General features: G+C 60.5%; 4 protein-coding genes across 8 annotated transcripts in view; 3 read left to right on the forward strand and 1 right to left on the reverse strand.

Annotated features, from left to right (window-relative positions):
- The window catches only part of CELA1 (chymotrypsin like elastase 1), a 21,943-nt gene extending 20,940 nt beyond the window's left edge, over positions 1 to 1,003 (forward strand). Inside the window, exons 6-9 of the mRNA XM_061444014.1 lie at positions 14 to 150; positions 408 to 553; positions 640 to 789; positions 877 to 1,003. Coding sequence (XP_061299998.1) covers positions 14 to 150; positions 408 to 553; positions 640 to 789; positions 877 to 894 — 451 coding nt within the window. The 3' untranslated portion in view covers positions 895 to 1,003. The remainder of the gene's footprint in view (positions 1 to 13; positions 151 to 407; positions 554 to 639; positions 790 to 876) is intronic.
- Positions 1 to 7,209, forward strand: part of BIN2 (bridging integrator 2) — a 21,915-nt gene extending 14,706 nt beyond the window's left edge. The window contains exons 2-13 of the mRNA XM_061444013.1: positions 2,476 to 2,556; positions 3,821 to 3,901; positions 3,996 to 4,050; positions 4,180 to 4,274; positions 4,421 to 4,516; positions 4,597 to 4,704; positions 4,807 to 4,892; positions 5,301 to 5,376; positions 5,580 to 5,662; positions 5,925 to 6,612; positions 6,762 to 6,842; positions 6,994 to 7,209. Of these exons, the coding sequence (XP_061299997.1) occupies positions 2,479 to 2,556; positions 3,821 to 3,901; positions 3,996 to 4,050; positions 4,180 to 4,274; positions 4,421 to 4,516; positions 4,597 to 4,704; positions 4,807 to 4,892; positions 5,301 to 5,376; positions 5,580 to 5,662; positions 5,925 to 6,612; positions 6,762 to 6,842; positions 6,994 to 7,095 (1,629 nt within the window). The 5' untranslated portion in view covers positions 2,476 to 2,478 and the 3' untranslated portion in view covers positions 7,096 to 7,209. The remainder of the gene's footprint in view (positions 1 to 2,475; positions 2,557 to 3,820; positions 3,902 to 3,995; positions 4,051 to 4,179; positions 4,275 to 4,420; positions 4,517 to 4,596; positions 4,705 to 4,806; positions 4,893 to 5,300; positions 5,377 to 5,579; positions 5,663 to 5,924; positions 6,613 to 6,761; positions 6,843 to 6,993) is intronic.
- Positions 7,210 to 8,112: 903 nt separating this feature from the next.
- Positions 8,113 to 11,091, forward strand: SMAGP (small cell adhesion glycoprotein). 4 transcript variants are annotated; one of them, XM_061443996.1, is made up of 4 exons: positions 8,113 to 8,191; positions 10,252 to 10,324; positions 10,620 to 10,697; positions 10,801 to 11,091. In XM_061443996.1, the coding sequence occupies exons 2-4, from the start codon at positions 10,294 to 10,296 to the stop codon at positions 10,971 to 10,973; spliced, it is 282 nt and encodes a 93-aa protein (XP_061299980.1). In that variant the 5' UTR covers positions 8,113 to 8,191; positions 10,252 to 10,293; the 3' UTR covers positions 10,974 to 11,091. The 4 variants fall into 4 exon arrangements, with proteins under 4 accessions (XP_061299980.1, XP_061299981.1, XP_061299979.1 ...); XM_061443997.1 differs by having other exon boundaries at positions 10,623 to 10,697; XM_061443995.1 differs by lacking the exon at positions 8,113 to 8,191 and having other exon boundaries at positions 10,129 to 10,324.
- Positions 11,092 to 11,699: 608 nt separating this feature from the next.
- On the reverse strand, positions 11,700 to 15,383 carry DAZAP2 (DAZ associated protein 2). 2 transcript variants are annotated; one of them, XM_061443993.1, is made up of 4 exons: positions 15,346 to 15,383; positions 14,419 to 14,540; positions 13,438 to 13,674; positions 11,700 to 13,016 (listed from the first exon to the last, which is right to left on the reverse strand). In XM_061443993.1, exons 1-4 carry the CDS (start codon positions 15,356 to 15,358, stop codon positions 12,888 to 12,890), a joined length of 501 nt encoding a protein of 166 aa, XP_061299977.1. In that variant the 5' UTR covers positions 15,359 to 15,383; the 3' UTR covers positions 11,700 to 12,887. The 2 variants fall into 2 exon arrangements, with proteins under 2 accessions (XP_061299977.1, XP_061299978.1); XM_061443994.1 differs by lacking the exon at positions 15,346 to 15,383 and adding an exon at positions 14,842 to 14,965.
- Between the last annotated feature and the right edge of the window lie 7,857 nt (positions 15,384 to 23,240).

A 23,240-nucleotide genomic window follows, 5' to 3' on the forward strand; every position in this document is an offset into this window, starting at 1 on the left:
CTCCTCTCGCCAGCTACGACATCGCCCTGATCCGCCTGTCCAGCTCTGCCCACCTGAATGACTACGTGCAGCTGGCGGTGCTGCCCCAGGAGGGCTCCATCCTGGCCAACAACTACCCCTGCTACATCACGGGCTGGGGGCTCACCCGCAGTGAGTGCCCTTGGCTCGCCCTCAATCACCCCCAAAACATGGGAAGCATGGGAAGTTGAAGGATGCTGTTCAGCCTTCCGAGGCCCAGGAGGCATCACGCAGGGCTTGGGTTGGCTGTGGCGTTGCCCACGGTTGGTTGGGGTCACACCAAGGTTCGGTGGGGAAGGGTCTCCGCAGTGGCTGCGGGCTCTGCTTTGGCAAGGAGGGGGTCGCTGCATTTACCAGCGCGGCCTTGACCGGTGCTTGGTTGTGTGCAGCCAACGGGCAGCTCTCCAGCGTCCTGCTGCAGGCGTCCCTGCCCGTGGTGAGCTACCAGGTCTGCTCCGGCTTATTCTACTGGGGCTCCGTCGTCAAGACCACCATGGTGTGCGCCGGCGGTGACGGCGTGCGCTCCGGCTGCCAGGTACCCCCCGCTGCCTCGCTTCCCCCCACCCTGGCATCCCCCCAGCAGCCCCGTGCCCCCCGTTCCACGCTGCTCCTCGCCCGCAGGGGGATTCCGGAGGCCCCCTCCACTGCGCGGTGAATGGGCAGTACCAGGTCCACGGCGTCACCAGCTTTGTGTCCAGCCTGGGATGCAACGTGCAGCGCAAACCCACCGTGTTCACCCGCGTCTCTGCCTACATCTCCTGGATCTCCAGCGTAAGGCGGCCGCTCGGGCGCTGGGACCCGGCACCGTCCTCGCTCCATCCCTGCCGGGCTCAGCCGTTGCCTTTCTCCCTCTTGCAGGTGACCGGCCAGAACTGAGCGGTGGCAGAAGGGCCCCGTCCTGCTCCGGGGATGGACATCCTCTTCCCATTCATGTTCCTTGGAGGGGTTTGAGTGCATTGTCTGGTGTCAGTAAAATCTGTTCCTGTCTTTGATGGATGCTCTGTCCCACCACGGGCAAGCCTTTCTCTTCCAACCCTGAGCAATGGCTCCGGCTGCATCCCTCCTCTTCCTCACACGTTTGGGAAGAGCCACTGGGAGAAGCAACTGGGCCTGGGCTCTCAGAGCAGTCAGAAAGTTCTTGGGGTAATGGAAAACGGGAAAACGCTGCAAATCCCCCTCATGGGCAGCAATGGGATACAGAAGAATAGAGAATCATAGAATAGTTAGGCTTGGAAAGGACCTTAAGATCATCCAGTTCCAACCCCCTTACTGTGGGCAGGGACACCTCACACTAAACCAGGTCACCCAAGGCCTCGTCCAACCTGGTCTTGAACACTGCCAGGGATGGAGCATTCACAACCTCCCTGGGCAACCCATTCCAGTGCCTCAGCACCCTCACAGGAAAGAATTTCCTCCTTAGATCCAATCTAAACTTCCCCTGTTTCAGTTTGAACCCGTTACCCCTTGTCCGGTCACTGCAGTCCCTAATGAAGAGTCCCTTCCCAGCATCCCTACAGCCCCCTTCAGATACTGGAAGCTGCTCTGAGGTCTCCACGCAGCTTCTCTTCTCCAGGCTGAACAGCCCCAACTTCCTCAGCCTGTCTTCACACAGGAGCTGCTCCAGCCCCTGATCATCCTCGTGGCCTCCTCTGGACTTGTTCCAACAGTTCCATGTCCTTTTTATGTTGAGGACACCAGAACTGCACCCAATGCTCCAGGTGAGGTCTCACGAGAGCAGAGTAAAGGGGCAGGATCACCTCCTTCGACCTGCTGGTCACGCTCCTTTTGATGCAGCCCAGGATACGGTTGCTTTCTGGGCTCAAGCTCACACTGAAGCCGCCTCATGTTCATTTTCTCATCCACCAACACCCCCAAGTCCTTCTCCTTGGGCTGCTCTGAATCTCTTCTCTGCCCAACCTGTAGCTGTGCCTGGGATTGCTCCCACCCAGGTGTAGGACCTTGCACTTGGCACAGTTAAACTCCACGAGGTTGGCATCAGCCCACCTCACAAGCGTGTCGAGGTCCCTCTGGGTGGCATTCCTTCCCTCCAGGGTACCAACCGAACCACACAGCTTGGGGTCATCGGGAAACTTGCTGGGGGATCCGGCTGGGACCTTTCCCTGCCATCAGCCCCATCTCCTTTCCAACCCCACCTCCCTTGCAACGAGAGCTGTGGGGCTCGAGGCCTGTGACCACCTTGCCCCATGGCCGCACCCTGGAGGGTCAACAGGGCCACGACCCCGGCGGGCACAGGGACAGCGCCAAAACTGCCCCAAACCCCCAAGTTCCCCCCGAGGCAGGCGGGGGTGGAGGCGCCGCGGGCGGGTGCGGGCTCCCCATCACCCCCGTGGGGCAGCGCAGCCTTTCCGGGGGGGCTCGGCGGATGCTTCGCCTCCAACTTCCTCCACCCAAAGCGTCGAAGCGCAGCGGGCGGGCACGGGCAGGAGCTGAGCCGCGGCCATGGCAGAGGGCAGGGGCAGCGGCGCCGGGCTCTTCGCCAGGCAGGTCCAGAAGCGCTTCAGCCGCGCACAGGAGAAGGTGGGTCCGGTGCTGCCCCCGGTGCCCAGCCCCAAATCCCTTTCTTTGCTTTATCCTCTGGCTTCTAATTGGCACGGAGCAGGGGGGAGCGCAATGGGCACCGCTCAGCACCCATGGGTGCTCGTAGGGTGTTCATTTGGGTGCCCCTGGGTCAATGGCATCGAAGCTCCAAGGCTTTCGGCTTGATGGCAGCTCCCCAGAGTCCCCCCGAGCTGCTTTGGCAGCCGCTGGCTTCTCTAAAAGTGGGGTTTTTCCACCCAAAACGCCTTCCGGAGGCTATGGGGGAACGTGTGCTGCGGGAGGGGGGTCCCTGGGGCTGGCCAGAGGGGACGGTCCCCATCCGGATGCAGGGTGGGGATGGTGCTGGGGATGCCGGCAGAGCCCGTGCCGGCCGGGCAGGAAGCGAGGGGGAAGGGCTCCGGAAGCGGGCAGAACCGGGGCAACTCTCGGCTGGTTTGGGGCTGTTCGGGGCAGCTCCTTCCCATTCCCTCCCCAAAGGCAGCAGCTCCTGCACCGGGGGCAGGCGAGGCCCCAGCCCCACCAAACCCACAGGGTCCCGGGTTTCCTGGCTGGGCCTCGGGGCTAAATTCGGCTTCCCCACGGCTCTATCAGCCGGGGCCAGGCTCTGGCTGCTTCCCGGGACATCAACGTCTTCCTGGCCACGCCAGGAAGCAGCCTTTGGCCACAGACCGTGGTCATCCTCAGCACAGAGAGGCAGCACCCAGGCCTTTGCCTGCGCCCGTGCTCACATCCATGGACGTGCTGGGGTACACAGGGCTGCACCGATGGGGTTTATAGGGTAGGGTGATGGGTGAGCACCCAAAAAGTCACCTTTTTCCTCCAAAGAGTAAAAGCACTGAGGGATGTGCCCAAACTCTGCATCCCCCACCCAAAGCCCAGCTCAGCATCAGCTCTGCTGCATCCCCAGCAGCTCCTGAGAGAGACTGGGCCTGGTTCCTGCAGCAGCTAGGGCCCAGTGGGCAGTGCTGGGCTCAGGATTGATGCCTCTTCATAGGATCAGGAAACCAGGGAATGGGTTGGGATGGAAAGGACCTTAAGGCTCATCCACTGGCTCCAAGGCCCTGGGTCCAACATGGCCTTGAACACTGCCAGGGATGGGGCAGCCACAGCTCCTCTGGGCACCCTGTGCCAGCGCCTCAGCACCCTCCCAGGGAAGAGCTTCTGCCCCAGAGCTCATCCCAATCTCCCCTGTTCTGGTTCGGAAATCTGACGTTTCCCTGCACTTCCTCCTTCTCCATCCCAGGTTTTGCAGAAACTGGGCAAAACGGTGGAAACCAAGGACGAGCAATTCGAGCAAAGCGCCTACAACTTCCAGCTGCAGCAGGTTACAGCGGGGAACGGGGGGGACGGGGGCACCCCATGGCCCCCCGGGGTCACCCATCCCTGCCTGACCCAGGCCTGGCTGCGTTGCTTTGCAGAACGAAGGCAATAAACTGTACAAGGACCTCAAGGCTTTCCTTGGTGCTGTGAAGGGTAAGGGGCTTTGCTGCCATGGATGTGCCCCATGGGCAGCACGGAGGGGGTTGAGCCCCGGCTGCGTGTAACGAATACAAGGCAATAAAGGCTCCATTGAGTCCCTTTAACGCCGTCCCATCCCTGCAGTGATGCACGAGAGCTCCCGGCGAGTGGCGGACACACTGCAGGAGATCTACAGCTCCGACTGGGACGGCCACGAGGAGCTGAAAGCCATCGCAGATGTGAGCCCCTGCCGTCCCCAGGGTCCCCTTCAAGCATGGGGGGGGGACAGGAGCTGAGCCAGGGGGGTCCCTGGGGATGCAGCCCAGCACGTACGGCCGGGGGGGGGGGTCCGGGTGTTGTAGCCCTGTCCCTTCTCTGTCCACAGAGCAACAACCTCCTGTGGGATGACTACGAGGCGAAGCTGGCCGACCAAGCCCTGCGCTTGATGGAGAACTACCTGGCTCAGTTCGGGGACTTCAAGGTACCCCCAGAGGGCTTGGTGCTTGCTGAGGGGAGGGGGGGCAGGGGCCCGATCCTGGCTCAGCTTTGCCCCCTGCCCAGGAGCGCATCGCCAAGCGGGGCCGAAAGCTGGTGGATTACGACAGCGCCCGGCACCACCTGGAGGCTCTGCAGAGCGCCAAGAAAAAGGACGAGGCGAAAATCGCCAAGGTCCTGCCCCCCACCACCCCCAGGACACCCCCACTCTGGGCACAGCCCCCCCTGCCCCTGCTGTCCCCGCACGGCCACAGCCCCCCCCGTCCCTCCCCACAGGCTGAGGAAGAGTTCAATAAAGCCCAGGCAGTGTTTGAGGACCTCAACCGGGACCTCCGGGAGGAGCTGCCCGTTCTCTATGGCAGGTACCGGGGGTGCCGCAGGGGCACGGCGGGGCTGGGGGGCACGCTAGGACCGCGGGGGGTGATCCTGCCCTGGAGCCGATGGCATCGCAGCTCCCTGTGTGCAGCGGCCCCCGACCCCGTGGGTCCCCTCGGAAAGCATCATCTGAGCACAACGGCCCCCAAAACGGTCGCCGAGCCCCAGGACACGGGGGGGGGGGGGGGGGGGAGCGACGACCTCATTTGTTCCCCATGGAGGGAAAAAGGTGGGGTTTGTCCCCAAACGGACCGGCAGCGGAGGGCCCTGCGACAGCCGGGAGGTGGCAGCACCGCCGATGCAGCGAGGCCACCCCGGGACAGGAGGATGGGGGCTCCCCACTGCGCGCTCAGCATCCCAGAGCCCCCCCATCTCCCGCCGTGTTTCCCCCCCAGCCGCATCGCCTGCTATGTGACCATCTTCCAGAACATCTCCAACCTCCGCGATGTCTTCTACAAGGAGATGAGCAAGGTGGGGGGCAAGGCCCCTTCACCCCCCCCCACCCCCCCCCCCAGCAGTCTCACAGCCACCCCTTGGTGCTCTGGCTGCACCTCGAGTCCTCATTGCTCTTCATTTAGCTCAGTAAATGAATGCAGCTCGAGGATGTTGGTGCTGCTGGTGATGGGTGGCACCGGGGGGGGGTCCTCTCATGTGTTTCTTCCCTCCCCTCCCAGCTCAACCACGACCTCTACGAGGTGATGAGCAAACTGGACAAGCAGCACTCCAGCAAGGTCTTCATCATCAAAGGCGTCCCCAGGTAGATGGGCTTGAAGAGAGGGCTTCAAGTGGCTTAATCACCCCCCCCCCCCAGAAAGCAGATGGGTGACACAGCCCCCAGCCCTATGGCACTGGGGTGGGTGAACATCACCCAGCATGGGGTTGAGGGCGCTTTGGTGGTGCGGGGTTGGTTAACTGGAGCCATTCTCCGGTGGTGCCGAATGGGGCAGCATCGCCCATGGGGACCCCAAGGTAGATGGTGCTCGAGGTGGGTTTAACCCCCTGTGCTCCCCCCCCACCAGCAGCCGCCGCTCTCTGGTCATCTCGTCCCCGGTGAGCCCCCCGGCCATGTTCCCCTGCCCAGGGAAGGCACCGGACTGGGGGCCCGCGGTGGAAGCGGAGGCGACGGCGACGTCCCCCGGCGCGGGCCGCGGGGCCACCGATGCCATCTCCAATGGGGAGCCGGGCACCGCTGTCCCCAGCCCACCCCCGGCGTCACCCGCCAGCGGGGGGTCCCTCTCGGAGACAGCATCAACCTCCAGCGAGGAGAGCCCGGAGCCTGGTCCCAGCCCTGAGGCTCCGTCCCAAGAGCTGGGGACATCGGGGGCAGCCGCGGAGCCGGGGGCCACCGAACACCAGGGCCCGGAGCCGGGGGGGGCCGAGGGCATCGCCACCTCCCTGGCGTCGCTGATCCTGTCCGAGGCCGTCGCTCAGGCTGCCGGCACCGAGCCGCCAGCGCCGGGGCAAGGCACAAGCAAAGCCCAGGCAGGGGAGGACCCCCATCAGCCGGGCCCCCATGGCATGGCCACCACTGTGCAGGGTCGGGCTTGCCCCATGGAGCCGCTGTCCCCAGTGCACGCTCCCTGCCATGAGCCGGGTCCCGCTGCTTGCCCATGGCTGGGGGGTGAGCAGGAGCCGTGCCGGCTCGGCAGTGACTCCGAGGAGAGCGTGGAGGTGATGGACATCGAGCCGAAGGTGGCCAGGACCCAGGTGAGGGAGCTCTGGTGATGGGACGGGAGAGGCGGTGGTGGGGGCAGTGATGCTGGGGGGATCCCCGGCTTGTTCAGAGACCCAGACCCTGCTGGGGGTGGCCGGTGGGGATCCATGGGGCAAACCCAGTGACCTTCCTCTGCTGGCAGATGGGGCTGGATCCGGGCCTCGACGCGGCAGCGAGTGGCTGCACTGGAGACCCTGGCTCCTCCTCTGGCTCCACAACCGAGGTGGGTGCAGTGGCACCAGGGGGGCAGATGCTGAACTGACACACCACCCCCACCACCCCCCATCCAGACTGGGTCCTTCTTGGATCCAGTTTAATCCAAGCACAAGGGCTTCATCCTGCCCGGCTCAGCATCACCTCTGTGTCCCTGCCAGGAGCAAGACTGTCCCGGGATGCCAGAGCAGGATGAGAGCCAGGACCCTCCACCAGCAACAAGCCCCCCTGCAGACCCCAGCGAGACCCTCACCTCCCTCTGAGCCCGGAACCGGTGCCTCCGGGTGCCACCAGTGGATAACGTTGTTCCCCCATAACCGTGATGTGCTTCCATCCCCATCCCGGCTGGAATAAAGGCAGAGGAGGCGGTGACAGGAGGTGGTCCATCTCCATCCTGCAATAGCCCACGGCTGCCTGGGCTGGCGGCCGTGGGAGTGCGGGGGGGTCCCCGCCTGTGGCTTTATGGTGCCCGAAGCTGAGTGCAGGAAGGATTTGTCGCCCTGCTCTCAGCGCCCGGCGCCGCTGTGACTCAGGAAGAAGGTGCGGAGCCAGTTCTGCCGGCTCCAGGGAATGTGCTGCCATGCACAAACCAGACAGTGCCCGAACTTAACCCCCTGCTGCAAATGTCCCACACATCAAAGCAAAACCCCACTGCCATTTACTGCTCCGGGGCAGGAGCTTCATGGAACCATGGAATGGTTTGGGTTGAAGGGACCTGAAAGCTCCTCCAGGTCCAATCCAGCTCCACGGACCCCTTCCACTGGAGCAGGGTGCTCCGAGCCCCTGTGTCCAACCTGGCCTTGAGCACTGCCAGGGATGGGGCAGCCACAGCTTCTCTGGGCACCCTGTGCCAGCGCCTCAGCACCCTCCCAGGGAAGAGCTTCTGCCTAAGAGCTCAGCTCAGTCTCCCCTCTGGCAGGTTAAAGCCATTCCCCTTGGCCTGTCCCTGTCCCTCCATCCCTTGTCCCAAGCCCCTCTCCAGGTTCCCTGCAGCCCCTTCAGGCCCTGGAGCTGCTCTCAGGTCTCCCCTTCCCGCAGCAGAGGGGCAGGATCCCCTCCCGGAGCTGCTGCTCCCGCTCTGGGGGTGCAGCCCCACACTGGGGGGGTTCTGGGCTCCCTGAAGCCTGCTCCTGGGGACCCCAAGTCCCTCTCCTCAAGGCTGCTCCATCCGGTCCCCCCCCCCCCCCATCCCGTCCCTGCGCTCCGGGCGGGCTCCGCAGCGCGCACGGGGTTAACGGGGGCGGTGTTCCCGGCTCGGCTGCCGCCGCCGGACTGGAAAGGTGAGGCAGGAAAAGGGCAACGCCTGGGCGCGGGCAGCGCATGGTGCCGGCAGCCGCGGGCCCGGCTCGGCGGGCGCAGGTAGGAGCGGGGGGGACCCCGATGTGGACCCTTGGGGGGGTGTGGTTTGCACGGGGAGGCCACGAGGGATGCCCCAGGCTGGGTGCGGGTGGCACCGAGATGTCGATGTGGGACGGGGGCTTCCAGGTGGGTTTCGGGTGGATGCGGAGGTGAAGGGGTTGAGCTTGCTGCAGGCAGAGGCAGAAACAGCGAATCCAGTGGGAAAGCTGCGAGGGTGCAGGGGAGAGGGGAGCGCTGCTCCCGGGATACCCCCCCGGGGCGCGGGGGAGAGGTGGGGGTGAGCTGCAGGGATGTTCTGTGCATCCCGGCCTCCATTCACCGGGAACGGGAATGGGAGGGCTGTGAGCAGAGCATCCCGCATGGAGTTTTTAGGGAGCAGAGCTGCAGCTTTGCGGTGGGAATGGCTCTTGGGCAACTTGGCCTGAGAGGCCAATGAGGAAGATTATGGGGTGGTTCTTGTACAACCCCTCCATGGCTTGGAAAACACATGGAGATCCATGGGGATCTGGTGCGCTGGGACGTGAGTCACTGCTCCCTGTCAGCCCCCGGAGCCTCTGACCCGCAGCAGCTGGATCCCGGCCCAGCGAAGTAACCCTGGCACAGCAACACATCCCATGGTTTTCCGTGCTGTGGAGCATGGGGCTCCCTCCCACCTGGTTTAAACCTCTGCTGGGTCCCAGCTCTCCATTTCCAGGTGGTGTGGGCATGGAACTGGTTTGTGTTTCCCATTGGCAATGCCAAACGCTTCCCAAGAAGCCCTGTCCCCATCTTGCACCGGCTCCTGCCCATCCAGCAGCGCCTTTTCCTCTTCTCCCTTCCATCCCAAGCTTCCATGCTGGGGGAATGTGACCCATGTCCTGCGCTGAAGCTGCTTGGGGGGAAGCTTGTGGTTGGCTTTGGGAAGTGCCTTCAAGCTCCTTGGCGCCCAGACATCGCCACCAGAGGAGCCCAATGAGCTTTAAAGTGGAGCTGGGTTTAAAGCAAAGCTGGGTTTAAATTAAACTGGGTTTAAAGTGAAGCTGGGTTTATAAGTGAAGCCGGGTTTAAAGCAAAGCTGGATCTAAAGCAAAGCTGGGTTTAAAGTGAAGCCAAATCTAAAGCAAAGCTGGGTTTAAAGTGAAGCTGAATCTAAAGCAAAGCTGGGTTTAAAGCAAACTGGGTTTAAAGCAAACCTGGGATTAAAGAAAAGCTGTGTTTAAAATAAGATGGGTTTAAAGCAAAGATGGATCTAAAGCAAAGCCGGGTTTAAAGCAAAGCCGGGTTTAAAGCAAAGCTGGGTTCAAAACGAAGCCGGGTTTAAAGTGAAACCCGGTTCAAAGCAAGCTGGGTTTAGAGTGAAGCTGGGTTTAAATGGAAGCTGTGTTTAAAGGGAAGCCCGGCACAAAGCAAAGCCGGGTTTAAAGGGAAGCCAGGTTTAAAGCAAAGATGGATCTAAAGCAAAGCCAGGTTTAAAGGGAAGCCGGGTTTATTGAGCTGGTGGCTTGTGCCAGCCTGGGCTTGAGCTTGGGGTGAAGTTGTTGGGGATCTGGCTGAGAGCTGGGTGCTGGTCCCTGCCTGTGGGAGATGGTGCCCACAACTCTCCCACGCTCTGGGAAGGGGGAAACGCTCTTCCCAACTTCCTGTGGCAGCCCTCGAAAGCAGAACTGCTGCTGGGGGGATGTTGTGCAACCCCCGCGTCACGAGGGCACAACCGGGCAGGGCCAGAGCCGGGGAGTGAATCCCACTGCAGCTGCGGGTTTAGCATCCCCCAGCCCGCGCGCTGCATCCCGAGGGCTCGGCCCCACCGGGATGAAGGTCGTGGTTTAGCAGCTTCCTCACTGCAGGAAGAACGTTCCGGCTGCAGCATCGACCCCGGGACGGCAACGGGAGGATCCGGGAGGAGGTCGGGGCGATTTGAAGCTCTGGGAGCTGGAATTGCAGAGTCAGCGCCTGGGTTTTCCAGCATTCCCCAGCCCGCTCCTCACCTCCCCACCGAGGCCTTGGCTCCGGCTGGCGCTGCCCGGCCGTGCCCTGCGCCGGGTGCTCTGTGAATTCATCACTTGTGTTCTGGGTTTTGGCAGCTCTGAAGGAGCCCAGACCTTCCCCTGCGAGGAGCCGATGCCATGGAAGGGGATCAGCCCCCTCTGACCGCAGGTGAGCGCCCCAGGACAGCTCTGCCCTTGGTGAACCCCTGGTGAGACCTTGCCCAGGGCCACTGCCTGCCCCGTCCAGCTATGCCTGGCTCAGAGCCGGCTCAGGACCTGCCTTGCTCACCTTCCCCTCCCTCCTTCTCTCCTGCTTTGATGAAGGAAGCAGGAGAGCAGTGCTCAAGGCCAGGGCGGACGGGGCTTGGAGCAACCTGCTCTAGTGGGAGGAGGCAGGGGCTTGGAACTGAATGAGCTTCAAGGTGCTTTCTAACCCAAACCGTTCCATGATTCTATGATCCAAGAAGAGCTGACAACCCCCTTCCTGAAGAAGGCTCACTCTCCACCTCTCCATGAGGACGCCAACACCGTGGTCATCGCAGGTAGGGCTTCTCCTTGCCACATCCACCCCATTTACCGAGGAGCAGCTTGGTACCAACCACCCCAGGGCTCCCCCCTGCTCCTCCCTCTGCTTTCTGCTGGCAGTTGTCATCACGTTGGTGTTCCTCACCCTGCTGACGGTCCTGGTGGTGATCATCATCTACCTGTACAGAAACAAAGGCAGCTACCTCACCTACGAGCAGCCGGCAGCAGAGACCGACGTGGCGGTGCAGATGGAGGATGCTCCAGCCAAAGAGAAAGAAGAGTATTTCATCTAAGGCACGGCTCCAGCGCACACCTCTCGTGCTCTCGGGGCCGAACTTCCTGGAGTTGGGGATTTCCAAGCTGCTTTTGAATTCTTTGCCTTAATTTATTAAGCCAAGCATGGAAGGAAACACACCCCACACCCCCCCCCCTCCAGGGATGCGTCAGAGCTTTGCCCATCACTGCCTGCCTGGAGCACACCAAGGGCAGGAGGAGAGCAGCACCCCCCCAGCCCCTCCCTGCGGTGCCTTTGAATACAACCCAGTGACAAACTGAGGAGTCCCTGTTCTTTTCTTTGCCCTTAGCCCAAAACCCACATTAAGCTCCTCCTATGGGATGGGGCGATGGACATGGAGGCGAAGGTGAAGCCTACAGGTAGAATAGGCTGAGGGACCATGCAGTGAAAGCCCCATTGCAGCCCATAAACCCTGGGGCTGCTCATCCCTGACCTCAGAGGGCTCCAGGATGGCTTCATCCAGAGGCAGCTTTAGCACCTGCACATGGGCTCAGGCAGGTGGAGACAATGGTTTCCCTCTGCTTGTGTTCAGAACAGAGCTGGGGCAAGGAGCAGCTCCTCCCATCCCTCCTCTGCTCCTTGCTCAAGGCAATTCCTCCTTTAAACCAAGCCCCCAAACCCCCTCAAAGGAGGAAGCTCACAAAGCACCAGTGAAGAGGAAATCAGTGCAGAAGCCCTGAAGCTTGTGGTGGTATCTGGGGCTAATGCAAAGTGGCTCCTCCAGTCAAATTTTCAAAATAGTCTTTATTCTACTTCTTTTTAGTATAAAAAAATCCACAAGTTAAGTGCACCACAGTGTATACAGAGAGAGACGTAATGCCGAGCTTCCTAACAGTCAGTTGATGGTTAAACACAACAGGGACAAGACAGGTTTAGATTCAACTGAAACCTCAAGATAAAATATATCTGAATCTGGTATTTGTCTTCATAAAACAACAACAACAACAACAACAAAAGAAAAACACCTCAAAACCAAACCCAAAACACGGAGGATCCCTGAAATATTCTTCTTACCCCTAATAAGACTTCATTGTTTTAAAGTATGCATTCAGAAACCAAGCCATTGAGCCGGCTCACTCGGGTGTTGATGGGCAGATGGTAACCACCCGCTCTGTTTGAGCAACAGCCGGAAGGAGTTTGGGTGTCAAGACACCAGTTGAGTTTGAAAGCAAGGAAGAAGGAGGTTGGTTATTAAGCATCGCTCTAAAAGCCTCATTAGCGCTGAATGAAAGGAACATGAGCTGCGTTGTGTTTCTGGCACCAAAGCATGGCTTTGATTAGATCTAGTGTGCAAAGAAATCCAAGATTACTTGGAGTGTCTAAAACCAATCCCATGAGCCGCCAGCTGCAAACCTTCCTGCAGGGAAGCGATGGGCGAGCAGGGAGCGCTCCCAGGGATGCGTCCTCAGTGAGGTCAGCAAGGGAGAGGTGCCAGGGTGCCCTGCTCGCTGCTGGGAATCGCTGCTCTCCCCAGCACCTTTGCTTCGGTGCAAGGGAAGCCCGGGTGCTTGTGGCTCTGGGTGCAGCGGGCCCGGAGGAGCAGGAAGGGAAGGGGGAAGCGGATCCGCTCCCTCACCCATCCCAAAGCCAGTGTGGAAGGAGCTGATTCCTACGAGCTCAGCGCTGCGGTGAGTGAAAGGAAGAGGCAGGGCTGCTGCCCTCCCATTCATCCCATGGATTAATTCCCCCCTCCCGCTCCAACAGAGGCACCGCCAGCATCACCAGGGCTTCGTGCTTCACCTCAACGTGCCTGCAGGCACCGAACCAGGAGACACCGCACCGCTTCGTGTCTACTCTGCAACTTCAGGTTAATATGGACTAAAGCAGTTACATCGTGAGAAGTGCTGACAGAATGTGATGTCTTTCCTTACACAAATGTAGCCCCCCCTCTCCCCCCCTTCCCCTTCCTTCTTCACCAGATAGTGTAGCCGCCGTCTGAGCCTCCCAGGAAGAAGTTGCCCTTCCGTTGTGTCACCAAGACGTTGGCTCCCTGCATTACGGCCAGCTGGGCGGCGTTGGGGGGACAGCCAGGAGGGGGGGGCTGCAAGACAGAGAAAGGAGAGGCAGGGCATAGCTGAGGTCACTGGGACAAAGCCATCACTCCCAGTTCGTGTGCCTGTTGCTAAAGAAGCAAAGACAGAGCCCAGGAGCTGAGGGGAACCCCCAGGTTAAACAGGCACAAGGAGGAGCCTGCTCTTGGCCCAAATGATGGATCAGGTTAAGATGTTTTCCTCAGGAAACAAAGGACATCTCCCCCACATCTAAGCAAACATCCAGCGCTGAAGCACACAGGGTTTTACAATCATAGAATCGTGGAACAGGCTGGGATGGAAGGGACCTTAAAGCTCCTCCAGCTCCAAGCCCTTCCACTGGAGCAGGGTGCTCCAAGCCCCTGTGTCCCACCTGGCCTGGAGCACTGCCCGGGATGGGGCATACAATGCTGCAGACAAAGTTATACTCACAGGGATGCTGGCGGTTCCACCAGCTCCAAACCTCGCTCCAGCATCAAAGCCACCTTCAACAAGGACTGTGGATCCCGGGGGATAAACCGGTCCCACGGGATAGTATGCCATGGGGACCGAGGAGCTGAGCGGACCCACGGCCACCGACTGGGCCATGGGCAGGAAGACCCCCGGGTATGCTGCAGACATGGTGGGCACGGTGGCAGCCCCCAGCGGCACAAAGCTGGGACGGTAAAGCTGGGGAGAAAAGAAGGCACGCAAGGAAGTTGAGAGACGCAAGTCATGGAATCATGGAATGCTGTGACTTGGAAGGGACCTTAAACCTCATCCAGCTCCAACCCCTGCCATGGGCAGGGACACCTTCCACTACATCGTGGGCTGGGCTACACTCCTAGAGTGTGAGCAGCAGCTCGGGGGGGGATCCTGCCCCTCTGCTGCATGAAGGGGAAACCCCCCCTGCAGTCCTGATCCAGCTCTGGGGCAGCAGCACAAGAGGGACGTGGAGCTGTTGGAGTGAGGCCAGAGGAGGCCATGGGGATGCTGTGAGGGCTGGAGCAGCTCTGCTCTGGAGCCAGGCTGAGAGAGCTGGGCTGGGGCAGCCTGGACAAGAGAAGGCTCCTGAAGGGGAGACCTGAGAGCAGCTCCAGTGCCTGAAGGGGCTGCAGGAAACCTGGAGAGGGGCTTGGGACAAGGGATGTAGGGACAGGCCAAGGGGAATGGCTTGAACCTGCCTGGGGGGAGACTGAGCTGAGCTCTGGGGCAGAAGCTCTTCCCTGTGAGGGTGCTGAGGCGCTGGCACAGGGTGCCCAGAGAAGCTGTGGCTGCCCCATCCCTGGCAGTGCTCAAGGCCAGGTTGGACACAGGGGCTCGGAGCACCCTGCTCCAGTGGAAGGGGTCCCTGGAGCTGAGTGAGCTTTACTCCCCCTTCATCCCAACCCATTCCATGATAAAATAAAGGCTCCAGAGCAGCATCCCACCTACCTCGGAATAAGCAGGAGGTGCATCTGTGTAGGGCGGCGGCTGTGGCAGGGGCACGCTCTGTGGGTACACGGCGGCGCTGGCCGGAGCCTGCACAGGGTAGGAGGGCTGGGTGGGATATTGTCCTGTGGGGAACAGGGGGGTCAGACCCATGTTTTGGGGGGGGGGGGTACCACACATCACCTCTGCTTCAGAGCCCCAATTCAGCCCCTTCCTCTGGGCCGGGGGGGGCTGATGGTGTCCCCCCCACTACCCCATGGCCCCCCCCCCACAGGTGCCCCTGCCCCACTCCCCCTGCTCTGTGTGGGGAGAACTGCCCCCCATCCACATTGCTCCTGAGGGATCTCCCCGACTGCGAACCCCGACCCCGTCACTCGGGGTCCCCCTTGTGCCCCCCCCATTACATCACCAGAGGGGCTCCTGCACCCGCCATAAGATGGGGTCCATTCTGACGTCATCCAGGGGATTCCCTACGTCAGCGGGGGGGGGGGGGGGGTTCTCCCGCACCTCAGCGCGTCCCCTTCTCTCCCCCCTGCGTCACGCCCCCCCCGCTTCGGAGCATCCGCTACGTCAGCGGGGGCTTCCCCCATCTCAGCTCGTACGTCATAGGGGGGGATCCTTTACGTCACGCGCCGCAGCCCCGTGCTACGTCACAAGGGGAGGGTCGTGTCGTGTCCCCCCCCCCTTCCGGCGCCCACAGGGTTAAACCCGGGCCGAGGCGCGCGTTGCCATGGCGCCCCCCGCGCGCGCCCCCCGCCCCGCTCCCCATTGGCCGCCCCTCAGGCTCGCGCGGTCACGCGCTGCGGCGGCAACGCCCTTAAAGGGGCCGCGTCCCGGAGCGGCGCTGCCCGGTGCGGGGTTGGGGGGGGGATGGGGGGGAGGGGGAGGTGTCCCGGTGGAACGGGGCGCGCCCCCGTCCCTTGCCCTTGCCTTTGCCGTTCATGGCGGCGGCGGCTCCGGCGGGTCCCGCTCGGTGTCACCGCGGCGCTGCGGGAGGGGGAAGGCCGCGGAAGGGGGGATGTGGAGGGGGGGGGCGGTGGGGGGGCGGGGTGGGGCAGGAAGTGTGCGCAGCGCGCAGGCGTGCGTCGTGGCGTCATCGCGCGCGGGGGCGAGGCCGAGCGCTCTTAAAGGGGCCACGGGCGGAGGGGCGGGGCCTCGAGGAGAAGCCCCGGGGGTCGGGGGCGTGAGGAGGGGTTGGGGGGCTCCGGGTGCCCTCAGCGCTGGGGGGGGGGTCCCCGAGCTGGGTCCTCGGGCAGGGAGCAGATGGGGCACGGGGGTGGAAGGGGCAGCACCGGGTTGGGCAGCGGGGGTTGGGGGGGGGAGGCTCCGGGTAGGCCCAAGGGGGGCCCGGGTAGGCCCAAGGGGTGAGAGGAGCCTGGGGGGCTCTGAATGGAGCTGGGTGAGGGAATGAGGGTCCCAGGTGGGGTGGGGAGGCCTGGGGCTGGGGGGGACCATAACCAGGGTCCAAGGGGACCCTGCCCCACGGCCCTGACAGGCAGGAGCCTGCTGGGGGCCCAGGGCAGCCCTGGTGGTGAGTGAGGGGTCACCCCCCCCCGCGCTCCCCTGCTCCTGCCTCAGCACCCAGTGGAAGCAGCTGCCTCGGAGCTCGTGCATGAAAGATGAGTGCAAGGGTTGGTAACCTCCAGATACTGGGGAGCTGAACGAAGCCCCAAGGACCGGAGAGGCCCCAGCGGGCAGAGCGGCTCCTCCGCACGGGTTACCTTGGTTCCCCTAACCCATGCCCTTGGGGTTGGTGGTACAAGCCCCACGGCCCTCCCCAGTTCCCCCTCTCTGCAGCCAGGAGTCCATAGGGACCCTTCTTTTACGGGTGCCATCCTGCCATGGGACCCGTTGGCATCAGTGCGGTCTCCCCCAGTACATGTGGGGCACAAAAGCCACTGAAGTGACCACAGCCCCCCCTTCCTGCCCCAAGAGGAGTCAGAATGCTGCCAGGTAGCTGAACCATGTGTGTGCATTCCGCAGGCTTGTTCTGCCCCCCTGTTCCCCTTCATCCAGCACCAGCACAGGAGAGGCCTCAGTGGGTTTATGGAAAGAAAGGGAGCACCTCTTTGATTCTAGCACTCTTTTGCCTTGTATTCAGGGCTGCATTTACAGAAGCTTGCAGTCATCGTCCAGTCCTGTTCAACAAAGCTCTGGCATCTCTTTGGCTTAAAGACGCCATGGGGTGAAAGGAGGGGAGGGGGGCTTCTGGTGATAACCTTTAGTGAGTCTGGGGTGAGTTATGGGGCTTAAACATGTCACAAAACTCTTGCAGGTGCTGCCTGCTGCTGATCTGCCAGCAGAAGGTGCACTTGGAGGACTGGAGCTGTGCACAGAAGGTAAGGGGGAGCCTTGTTCTGTGTGAAGCCTTGTGCAAAACGGTGATGTAGATCGACAGCAATGAAAAGAGCACAGTGAAGTGTTAAATCCCCCGTGATAAACTTTCTGGCTGCATTTTGGGCAGAGTTGAAGGGCATAGCTCTTTACCAAGCTCGTTTCCAGGCATCTCAATCAAGAAGATCATTGTTCTCTTCCCTATTTAAGCGACCTCCTCATGAATAATGTACCGCCTGCCTGATGAATATGCATGCTGCCTGGTGTGCCTGGGAGGCTCCATCAATAATTCATGCCTGGAGACGTCCTTCACCTTGCAGCTGTGCAGGAACTGTAAAAAATAATACGAATAATTGGAAAATTACCCCTGAAAGCAGGAGAGGAGGTGGCTGGAAATCTGCCCTGGAAACCTGGAATGGGGGGGGTGTAAAGTGTGAGCAAAGTAAAGTGAAGGGCAGAGCGTGTGTGTTCCCAAACCCAGCCCCAGGGCTTGCAGGAACTGCTCAGGATTAAGCCCCTTCAGCAGCTCCTGGCTTCAGACCCTGAGTTATTCCAACAAATGGGCTTTTTTCCACTCTCCCCTTCTCATTACACAGAAAACTTCCTTGCAAAGGAAGCATGAAAGGCTCTGCGAGGTGGGAAAGGCGAGGAGACCTGGTTCGCATTCAGTGGAGCCGGGCTCTTTGGGAGGCCCCAGCCTTCACGTCCCTTGGGGTTGTTTTCAGTTGTATTTTCATTGCTGATCACCTCCTTTAAGGGCCCTCCTGGGACTCCAAGAGGGGGGCAAAAACCCCACTGAATTAACATGAAAAGCTCTGACTCGTCCTGAATCGTCCTTGTGCTGCGTGAGCAGCTTGTGTCCAGGCAGCCAGGAAGCCCCCAGCATCCTGGCCTGGCTCAGCACCAGTGCGGCAGCAGGGCCAGGGCAGGGATTGTGCCCCTGCACTGGGCACTGGAGAGGCTGCACCTCAAGTCCTGTGCTCAGCTCTGGGCCCCTCACTGCAAGAGAGACATTGAGGGGCTGGAGTGGGGCCAGAGAAGGGAATGGAGCTGGTGCAGGGCCTGGAGCCCAAGTGTGATGGGGAAGGACTGAGGGACCTGGGGGGTTCAGGTGGAGAGGAGAAGGCTCAGGGGGGACCTGATCGCTGCCTCCAAGTGCCTGACAGGAGGATGGAGCCAGGAGGGGCTGGGCTCTGCTCCCAAGGACCAAGGGATGGGACAAGAGAAACGGCCTCAAGCTGCACCAGGGCAGGTTTAGATGGAGCTGAGGAACAATTCCTGCCCCAGAGGGTGCTCAGGCATTGGAACAGGCTGCCCAGGACAGGGCTGCAGGCACCATCCCTGCAAGTGCTCACACCCCATGGAGATGAGGCCTCAGTGCCATGGGGCAGTGGTGGCCTTGGCAGGGCTGGGAATGGTTGGACTGGATGAGCTTAAAGGGCTTTCCACCCTGGTTGATTCTATGCTTCTAAAGCCTAAATGGCTGTGTCTGCACCTTGGGATGAGCTGAAAGTCCTTATTTCCACAGCCCAGGGTTATTGAAGCAGAGTGTGTGGGATAATCCCCGTTGTTTGCTACTTGAAGCAGCAAAACTCAAGCAGCAGTCAAAATTGAGCTCATTGCAGTGCCCTTATGAGCAGATCTGTGAAACTTTGCTGTGTGTAATCAGGGTGAAGAGGTACTTGGAGGCAGGGAGCACCCTCTGGGTGCAGGGCTATAATTAATTGCATAGGAGTAATGAATAAGCAGTTGTTAATTCCTGACTGATGTCTTCACCATGGGAAGTGCTCTCCTTCCTTCCCCCACCACTGAAATCCAGGGGGTTCTGGCCTTGCCTTTGCCAGGATGGGGTTTTACACAGTGCCATGACACGGCCTGGAAGCTCTCATGGAAACCTGGGGCCTGTTTCCAGCTCGAAGGGGAAAAGCGAGGCTGAGGCTGGATCTATCCCAGCACCAACAAACCTGCATCAACCCCCCTGAGCTCAGGCTCAGGAGGTTTGTGTGCAGCTGGCGTCACTTTGCAATGGGGGAGGCAAAGTTCTGGCTCGCTTGTTCCGGGACAGTTCCTGGAACAGCTGGAATAAGCATCTCTGTGGTGTGTGTGTGGGGCTGGAGGCCTTCCCGGAGCAAATGAGACGTGGCAGAAGGGGCAGGGGCAGGTGCAGAGCCTCCTCTGCCCCATTGCCACGGGTGCTTCCGGGGCTGGCCAGGGAAGCTGCGCTATTCCCTTGGTCAGGAGTTGTCATCGCAGAGGAGCTCCGGAACAAAGGGCACATTCTTGCAGTCAGCACTTCAGTTTCGGAGCTCTTCCTGTCACCCAGTGCATTAATCCCCCCACCCCTTCCAAAAAAAGCTCTTTTCCTGCAGGAAGAAAAAGCTTTCCAGCCCTCCTAAAGTCAATTCCCCTTCAAGAAGCATTAGGAAATGCACCGAGAGCCCTTTACCCGATGTGCATTGTATGGCAGTGTATGGAAATGAGCCTGGATCCAATGAGACGGAAGCATTTAAATATTCATCATGCCAGTACAGCATATGCAAAGCAGGCTCTGGGCAGGGCTGTGCTGAGCCGCTTTCATTTGCTTTCTGTGGCTAATGAGGCTGGTAATGACGTGCTCGGCGCTGGGGCTGGAGCGGAGCGGGGCTGCGGCGCCCGGAGCTCATGGGTGCCAAAGGCATTGCATTAAGTGAAGACTGAGGGGCTGGGTCAGCCCAAGGGCTGCTAGCCCAGGGGACCCTCCTGTGCACGCGGGGAGGGACGTGGGGTGGGTGCAGCCACACGCTGGGTTTGCTCTTCTTTCCCCTTTAGGTCCGTGCTAGTGTGGCCGTTCCCTCGCGGGCGATAGGAAGAGCGCTGTGGTTGTCAGTATCTCGGATTGAAAGCCTCATTGGATGTCTCAGGCTCCTTAGCTGTGTGGAATCCCATCTCCCTTCTCATCCTTCCATAGCCTGGTGGTGTTTATTCACCTGTTCCCAGCAGGTATTGTTGCTTGCCATGGAAAGCTTTATGGCCTATCCAAAACCAGCTAGAAGAGCACTTAAAACTTTTTATGATCTCTTGTTATGATTTATTATCATTAGATCCCACCTGCAGTCCTCATCCAGCTCTGAGGGAAGAGCAGAAGGACTGGACCTGTTGGAATGAGTCCAGAGGAGGCCATGGGGATGCTGTGAGGGCTGGAGCAGCTCTGCTCTGGAGCCAGGCTGAGAGAGCTGGGCTGGGGCAGCCTGGAGAGGAGAAGGCTCCTGAAGGGGGACCTGAGAGCAGCTCCAGTGCCTGAAGGGGCTGCAGGAAAGCTGGAGAGGGGCTTGGGACAAGGAGTGTAGGGACAGGCCAAGGGGAATGGCTTGAACCTGCCTGAGGGAGACTGAGATGAGCTCTTAGGCAGAAGCTCTTCCCTGTGAGGGTGCTGAGGCGCTGGCACAGGGTGCCCAGAGAAGCTGTGGCTGCCCCATCCCTGGCAGTGTTCAAGGCCAGGTTGGACACAGGGGCTCGGAGCACCCTGCTCCAGTGGAAGGGGTCCCTGCCCGTGGCAGGGGCTGGAGCTGGAGGAGCTTCAAGGTCCCTCCCAACCCAACCCATTCTATTATTCTCGGTGTGTGGTGAGAAAGGGACTGAGTCCCTCAGCTCTTTCTGCAGGGATGGTGTGATTCATCCAGCTCACAGGGATGGGAAAGGAGTAAAAACTGATTGGCTCTCACAAGCCCTGCTTGTTTTCGAGAGGTGCCGAGCTCTTCCATTGGAGTTTTCTCCCTTTTTCTTCCTTTCTTTTTTCCTGCCGGCAGCGAAGAAGGAAGTTCCAATTCTAAACCAGATACGGAATGAAGATGAGCATCTTCTCTGCTTCCTTTCTCTTTAATGATTCCATGATGCTCTAATTGGGCTGTAAGTTGGCTTCAAAAGCTGCAGACTGCACCTGTGCTTCTAATGAGCTTTGCAATTACAGGAATAGCTTCATCTTCCTTTTAATTAGGCAGTGACAAGGTGAAAGTTGCACCTGAGTTCCTTTCATGCTGCTTGTTTCTTTGCTCCTTCCTCCAGCGCACAGGTTGGCAGAGTCCCTGGACCCGGGTTAATTCACAGACCTCACACAGGCTGCAAACTCACCTGAGCCTCCGCTAGCACATTCCCTCCTGGAGACACCCAGAGCAGATCACGTCCTTGTCCTGCAAACTCCTGCTGCAGCCCCCAGCATCACCCTCATGCTTGGCAGCCACATGTGGGCAGGGTGAATCCCGTCACCGGGCTGTGATGTATCCCGTTGGCCCTGCAGGAATCCCGGAATGGTTTGGGTTAAAGCGCATCCAGTTCCACCCCCTGCCGCTCCGTCTCCGCTTGGCCATCGAGCCGTTGATCACCACTCTTTGCATGGGCCACCCAGGCCATTCCATATCCACCGGGTGCTCCATCCATCAAATCCATGTCTCTCCAGTTTAGACACAAGGATGTCGTGCAGGACAGTGTCAAATGCCCTGCACAAATCCAAATAGATTCCATCCTTATCCACCAACGCTGTGGCTCCATCTCTAAGGGCATGACTTGTCCTTAGAGATGCCGTGTTGGCTGTCACCAGTCCCCCCCCCCCGTCGCCCATGTGCCTTAGCGTGTTTTCCAGGAGGATCTGCCCCATGATCTTAGGATCATGGAATCATAGAACAGTTTGGGTTGAAGGGAGCTTAAAGCTCCTCCAGCTCCAGCCCCTGCCATGGGCAGGATCCCTTCTACTGGAGCAGGGTGCTCCAAGCCCCTGTGTCCAACCTGGCCTTGAACACTGCCAGGATGGGTATCCAAACCTTCTCCATTCAGCCCATCCCAGTGTCCCAGCACCCTCACAGGGAAGAATTCCCTTATCTCCAACGTGAACTTCCCCTGCTTCAGTTTGAACCCATCTTGGGGGGGGATATTTCCCCTTTCCCAGGCAGGAAGGTGCTGCTGTGCACCAGGAGGTGCGGGTGGCTCCGTGCATCCTCACTTTGGGACTCCCCATTCTGTATGTGCCGGTCATCCCACGGAGATCAAGAATCCTCCTTTTCGGAGCAGCTCCAGGTGTGGGAGCCGAGGGCAGGAGCTCATGGATCTGCTCATCCCTGGATGTGCAGCCCCGCGGGGGAGCGGGATTCCGGCCGGCCGGCGCGCAGGGCTCAGCCTCCTGCATATTACAGTGGGAGGCTGGCGCTGGAGTTAATGCTATGCCGGGAAGATGGAGCCTCGTGAATTATTCCTGCGGCTTCCCGGGGGAAGCAGGCGCTGCTCCAGCTCCAGCTCCCACCGAAAGCCTCGGGAAGGGCTTTGGGGTGGTCCCGAGCCCTGGCAGGCGGCGGGGTCAGCACCAGGGCTCTATCCCAAGCGTGTCCCTGGAGGAAAGTGGATACTGGGGGGGTAGGGGGGTGAAGGGGAACAAACGGAGCCCTTTGTGCTGCCCCGGGGTGTTCCGTTAATGTGGTGATTAATGTATTCATTTATGCTGATGAAATGCTCTGTTAGGGGCTTGATGAGCCGGCGCCGAGCCCCGGTCGGAGGGCTGCTCCGGGTGGGGTCTGCTGGGTGCTGCAGAGCCGGGGGCTCCCCTTGCACCCAGCCGGCAAACTGGGGCTTGCAAAGGGTGCGGAATGGGGATTGGGTTTGGGAAGAGGTGGGATTGGGGTTTGGGGGGGTCCTGGCACTTCTGGGCCTCGCTTTTAGGGGGGTCTGGGATGTGGGGGCTCTGGCTTTTGGAAGGGGCAGCAATTTGGGCACCACTGTTTGGCAGTGGGGAGTTGCTGGGTGGTCAGGATGGGACTGAGGATGCCTGGGAAGGTCTAGGTTTGGGGAGGGGGCTCCCGGTGGGGGGGCTCTGGGTTTGAGATGCCCTGGGTTGGGGTTTCCAGGTTTTGGGGGGGCTCCACTTAGGGGGCAGTCTGGCCCAAAGTGAGTCTGGGGCAGCTCCAGCCTTGGGGTGCTCTGAGTTTGGGATTGGGGGGGGGGGGTCTGGTTTGGGGGAGTCCTGAGCTTTGGAGCTCTGACATTGGGGGTCTCAGGGCTGGAAGGGGCTCTGCTACAGGGTCTGGTCGGGGGGGGGGGGGGCTGTGGTTTGGGGGTCTCAGGACCGGGGAGCTCTGATTTGGGGGTTGCGGGGTTGGAGGGGCTGGGGGGGGGGTTTGCTTTCAGGGTTTAGGGGCTTTTGGGGGACTCTGGTTTCGGGGTGCCAGGGATGTACTTGGGGGGTCTCTGCTCCGAGTGTGTCCAGGTTTTGGGGGTGTCCCTTGCTCTGCGGGGGGGAGATCTTTGGTTTTGGGGGGTCCCCGGTTTTGGGGCATCGCTGGTTTTGAGGTGTCAGGTCCCTGGTTTTGGGGGTTCCTTGCTCGGGGGGGGGTGGGTGTCCCACTTTGGTAGAGTCTCTGCTTGGGGCGTCCTGCTTTTGGGGGGTTCCGTGCTCGGGGTGTCCCCGGTTTGGGGTGTCCCCGGTTTCAGAAAAGTCCCTGCTTTCGTGGGGGTCTCTGGTTTCGGGGGGC

Source organism: Pezoporus flaviventris, unplaced genomic scaffold, assembly GCF_033815535.1.
Source record: "Pezoporus flaviventris isolate CSIRO_AGI_PZ_B2104156 unplaced genomic scaffold, CSIRO_AGI_Pfla_v1 ptg000592l, whole genome shotgun sequence".
NCBI classification, from domain to species: domain Eukaryota; kingdom Metazoa; phylum Chordata; class Aves; order Psittaciformes; family Psittacidae; genus Pezoporus; species Pezoporus flaviventris.

What these genes read in the sequence shown, in the direction of transcription:
- SMAGP (XM_061443996.1), top strand. Translation starts at nt 10,294, where the DNA reads ATGGAAGGGGATCAGCCCCCTCTGACCGCAG. An exon ending in TCAGCCCCCTCTGACCGCAG is followed by an intron (nt 10,325 to 10,619) that starts GTGAGCGCCCCA and finishes CTATGATCCAAG; the next exon opens with AAGAGCTGACAACCCCCTTC. An exon ending in CAACACCGTGGTCATCGCAG is followed by an intron (nt 10,698 to 10,800) that starts GTAGGGCTTCTC and finishes TTCTGCTGGCAG; the next exon opens with TTGTCATCACGTTGGTGTTC.
- DAZAP2 (XM_061443993.1), bottom strand. An exon ending in CACCTCCTGCTTATTCCGAG is followed by an intron (nt 13,675 to 14,418) that starts GTAGGTGGGATG and finishes TTTTCTCCCCAG; the next exon opens with CTTTACCGTCCCAGCTTTGT. An exon ending in GTGGAACCGCCAGCATCCCT is followed by an intron (nt 13,017 to 13,437) that starts GTGAGTATAACT and finishes TCTGTCTTGCAG; the next exon opens with CCCCCCCCTCCTGGCTGTCC.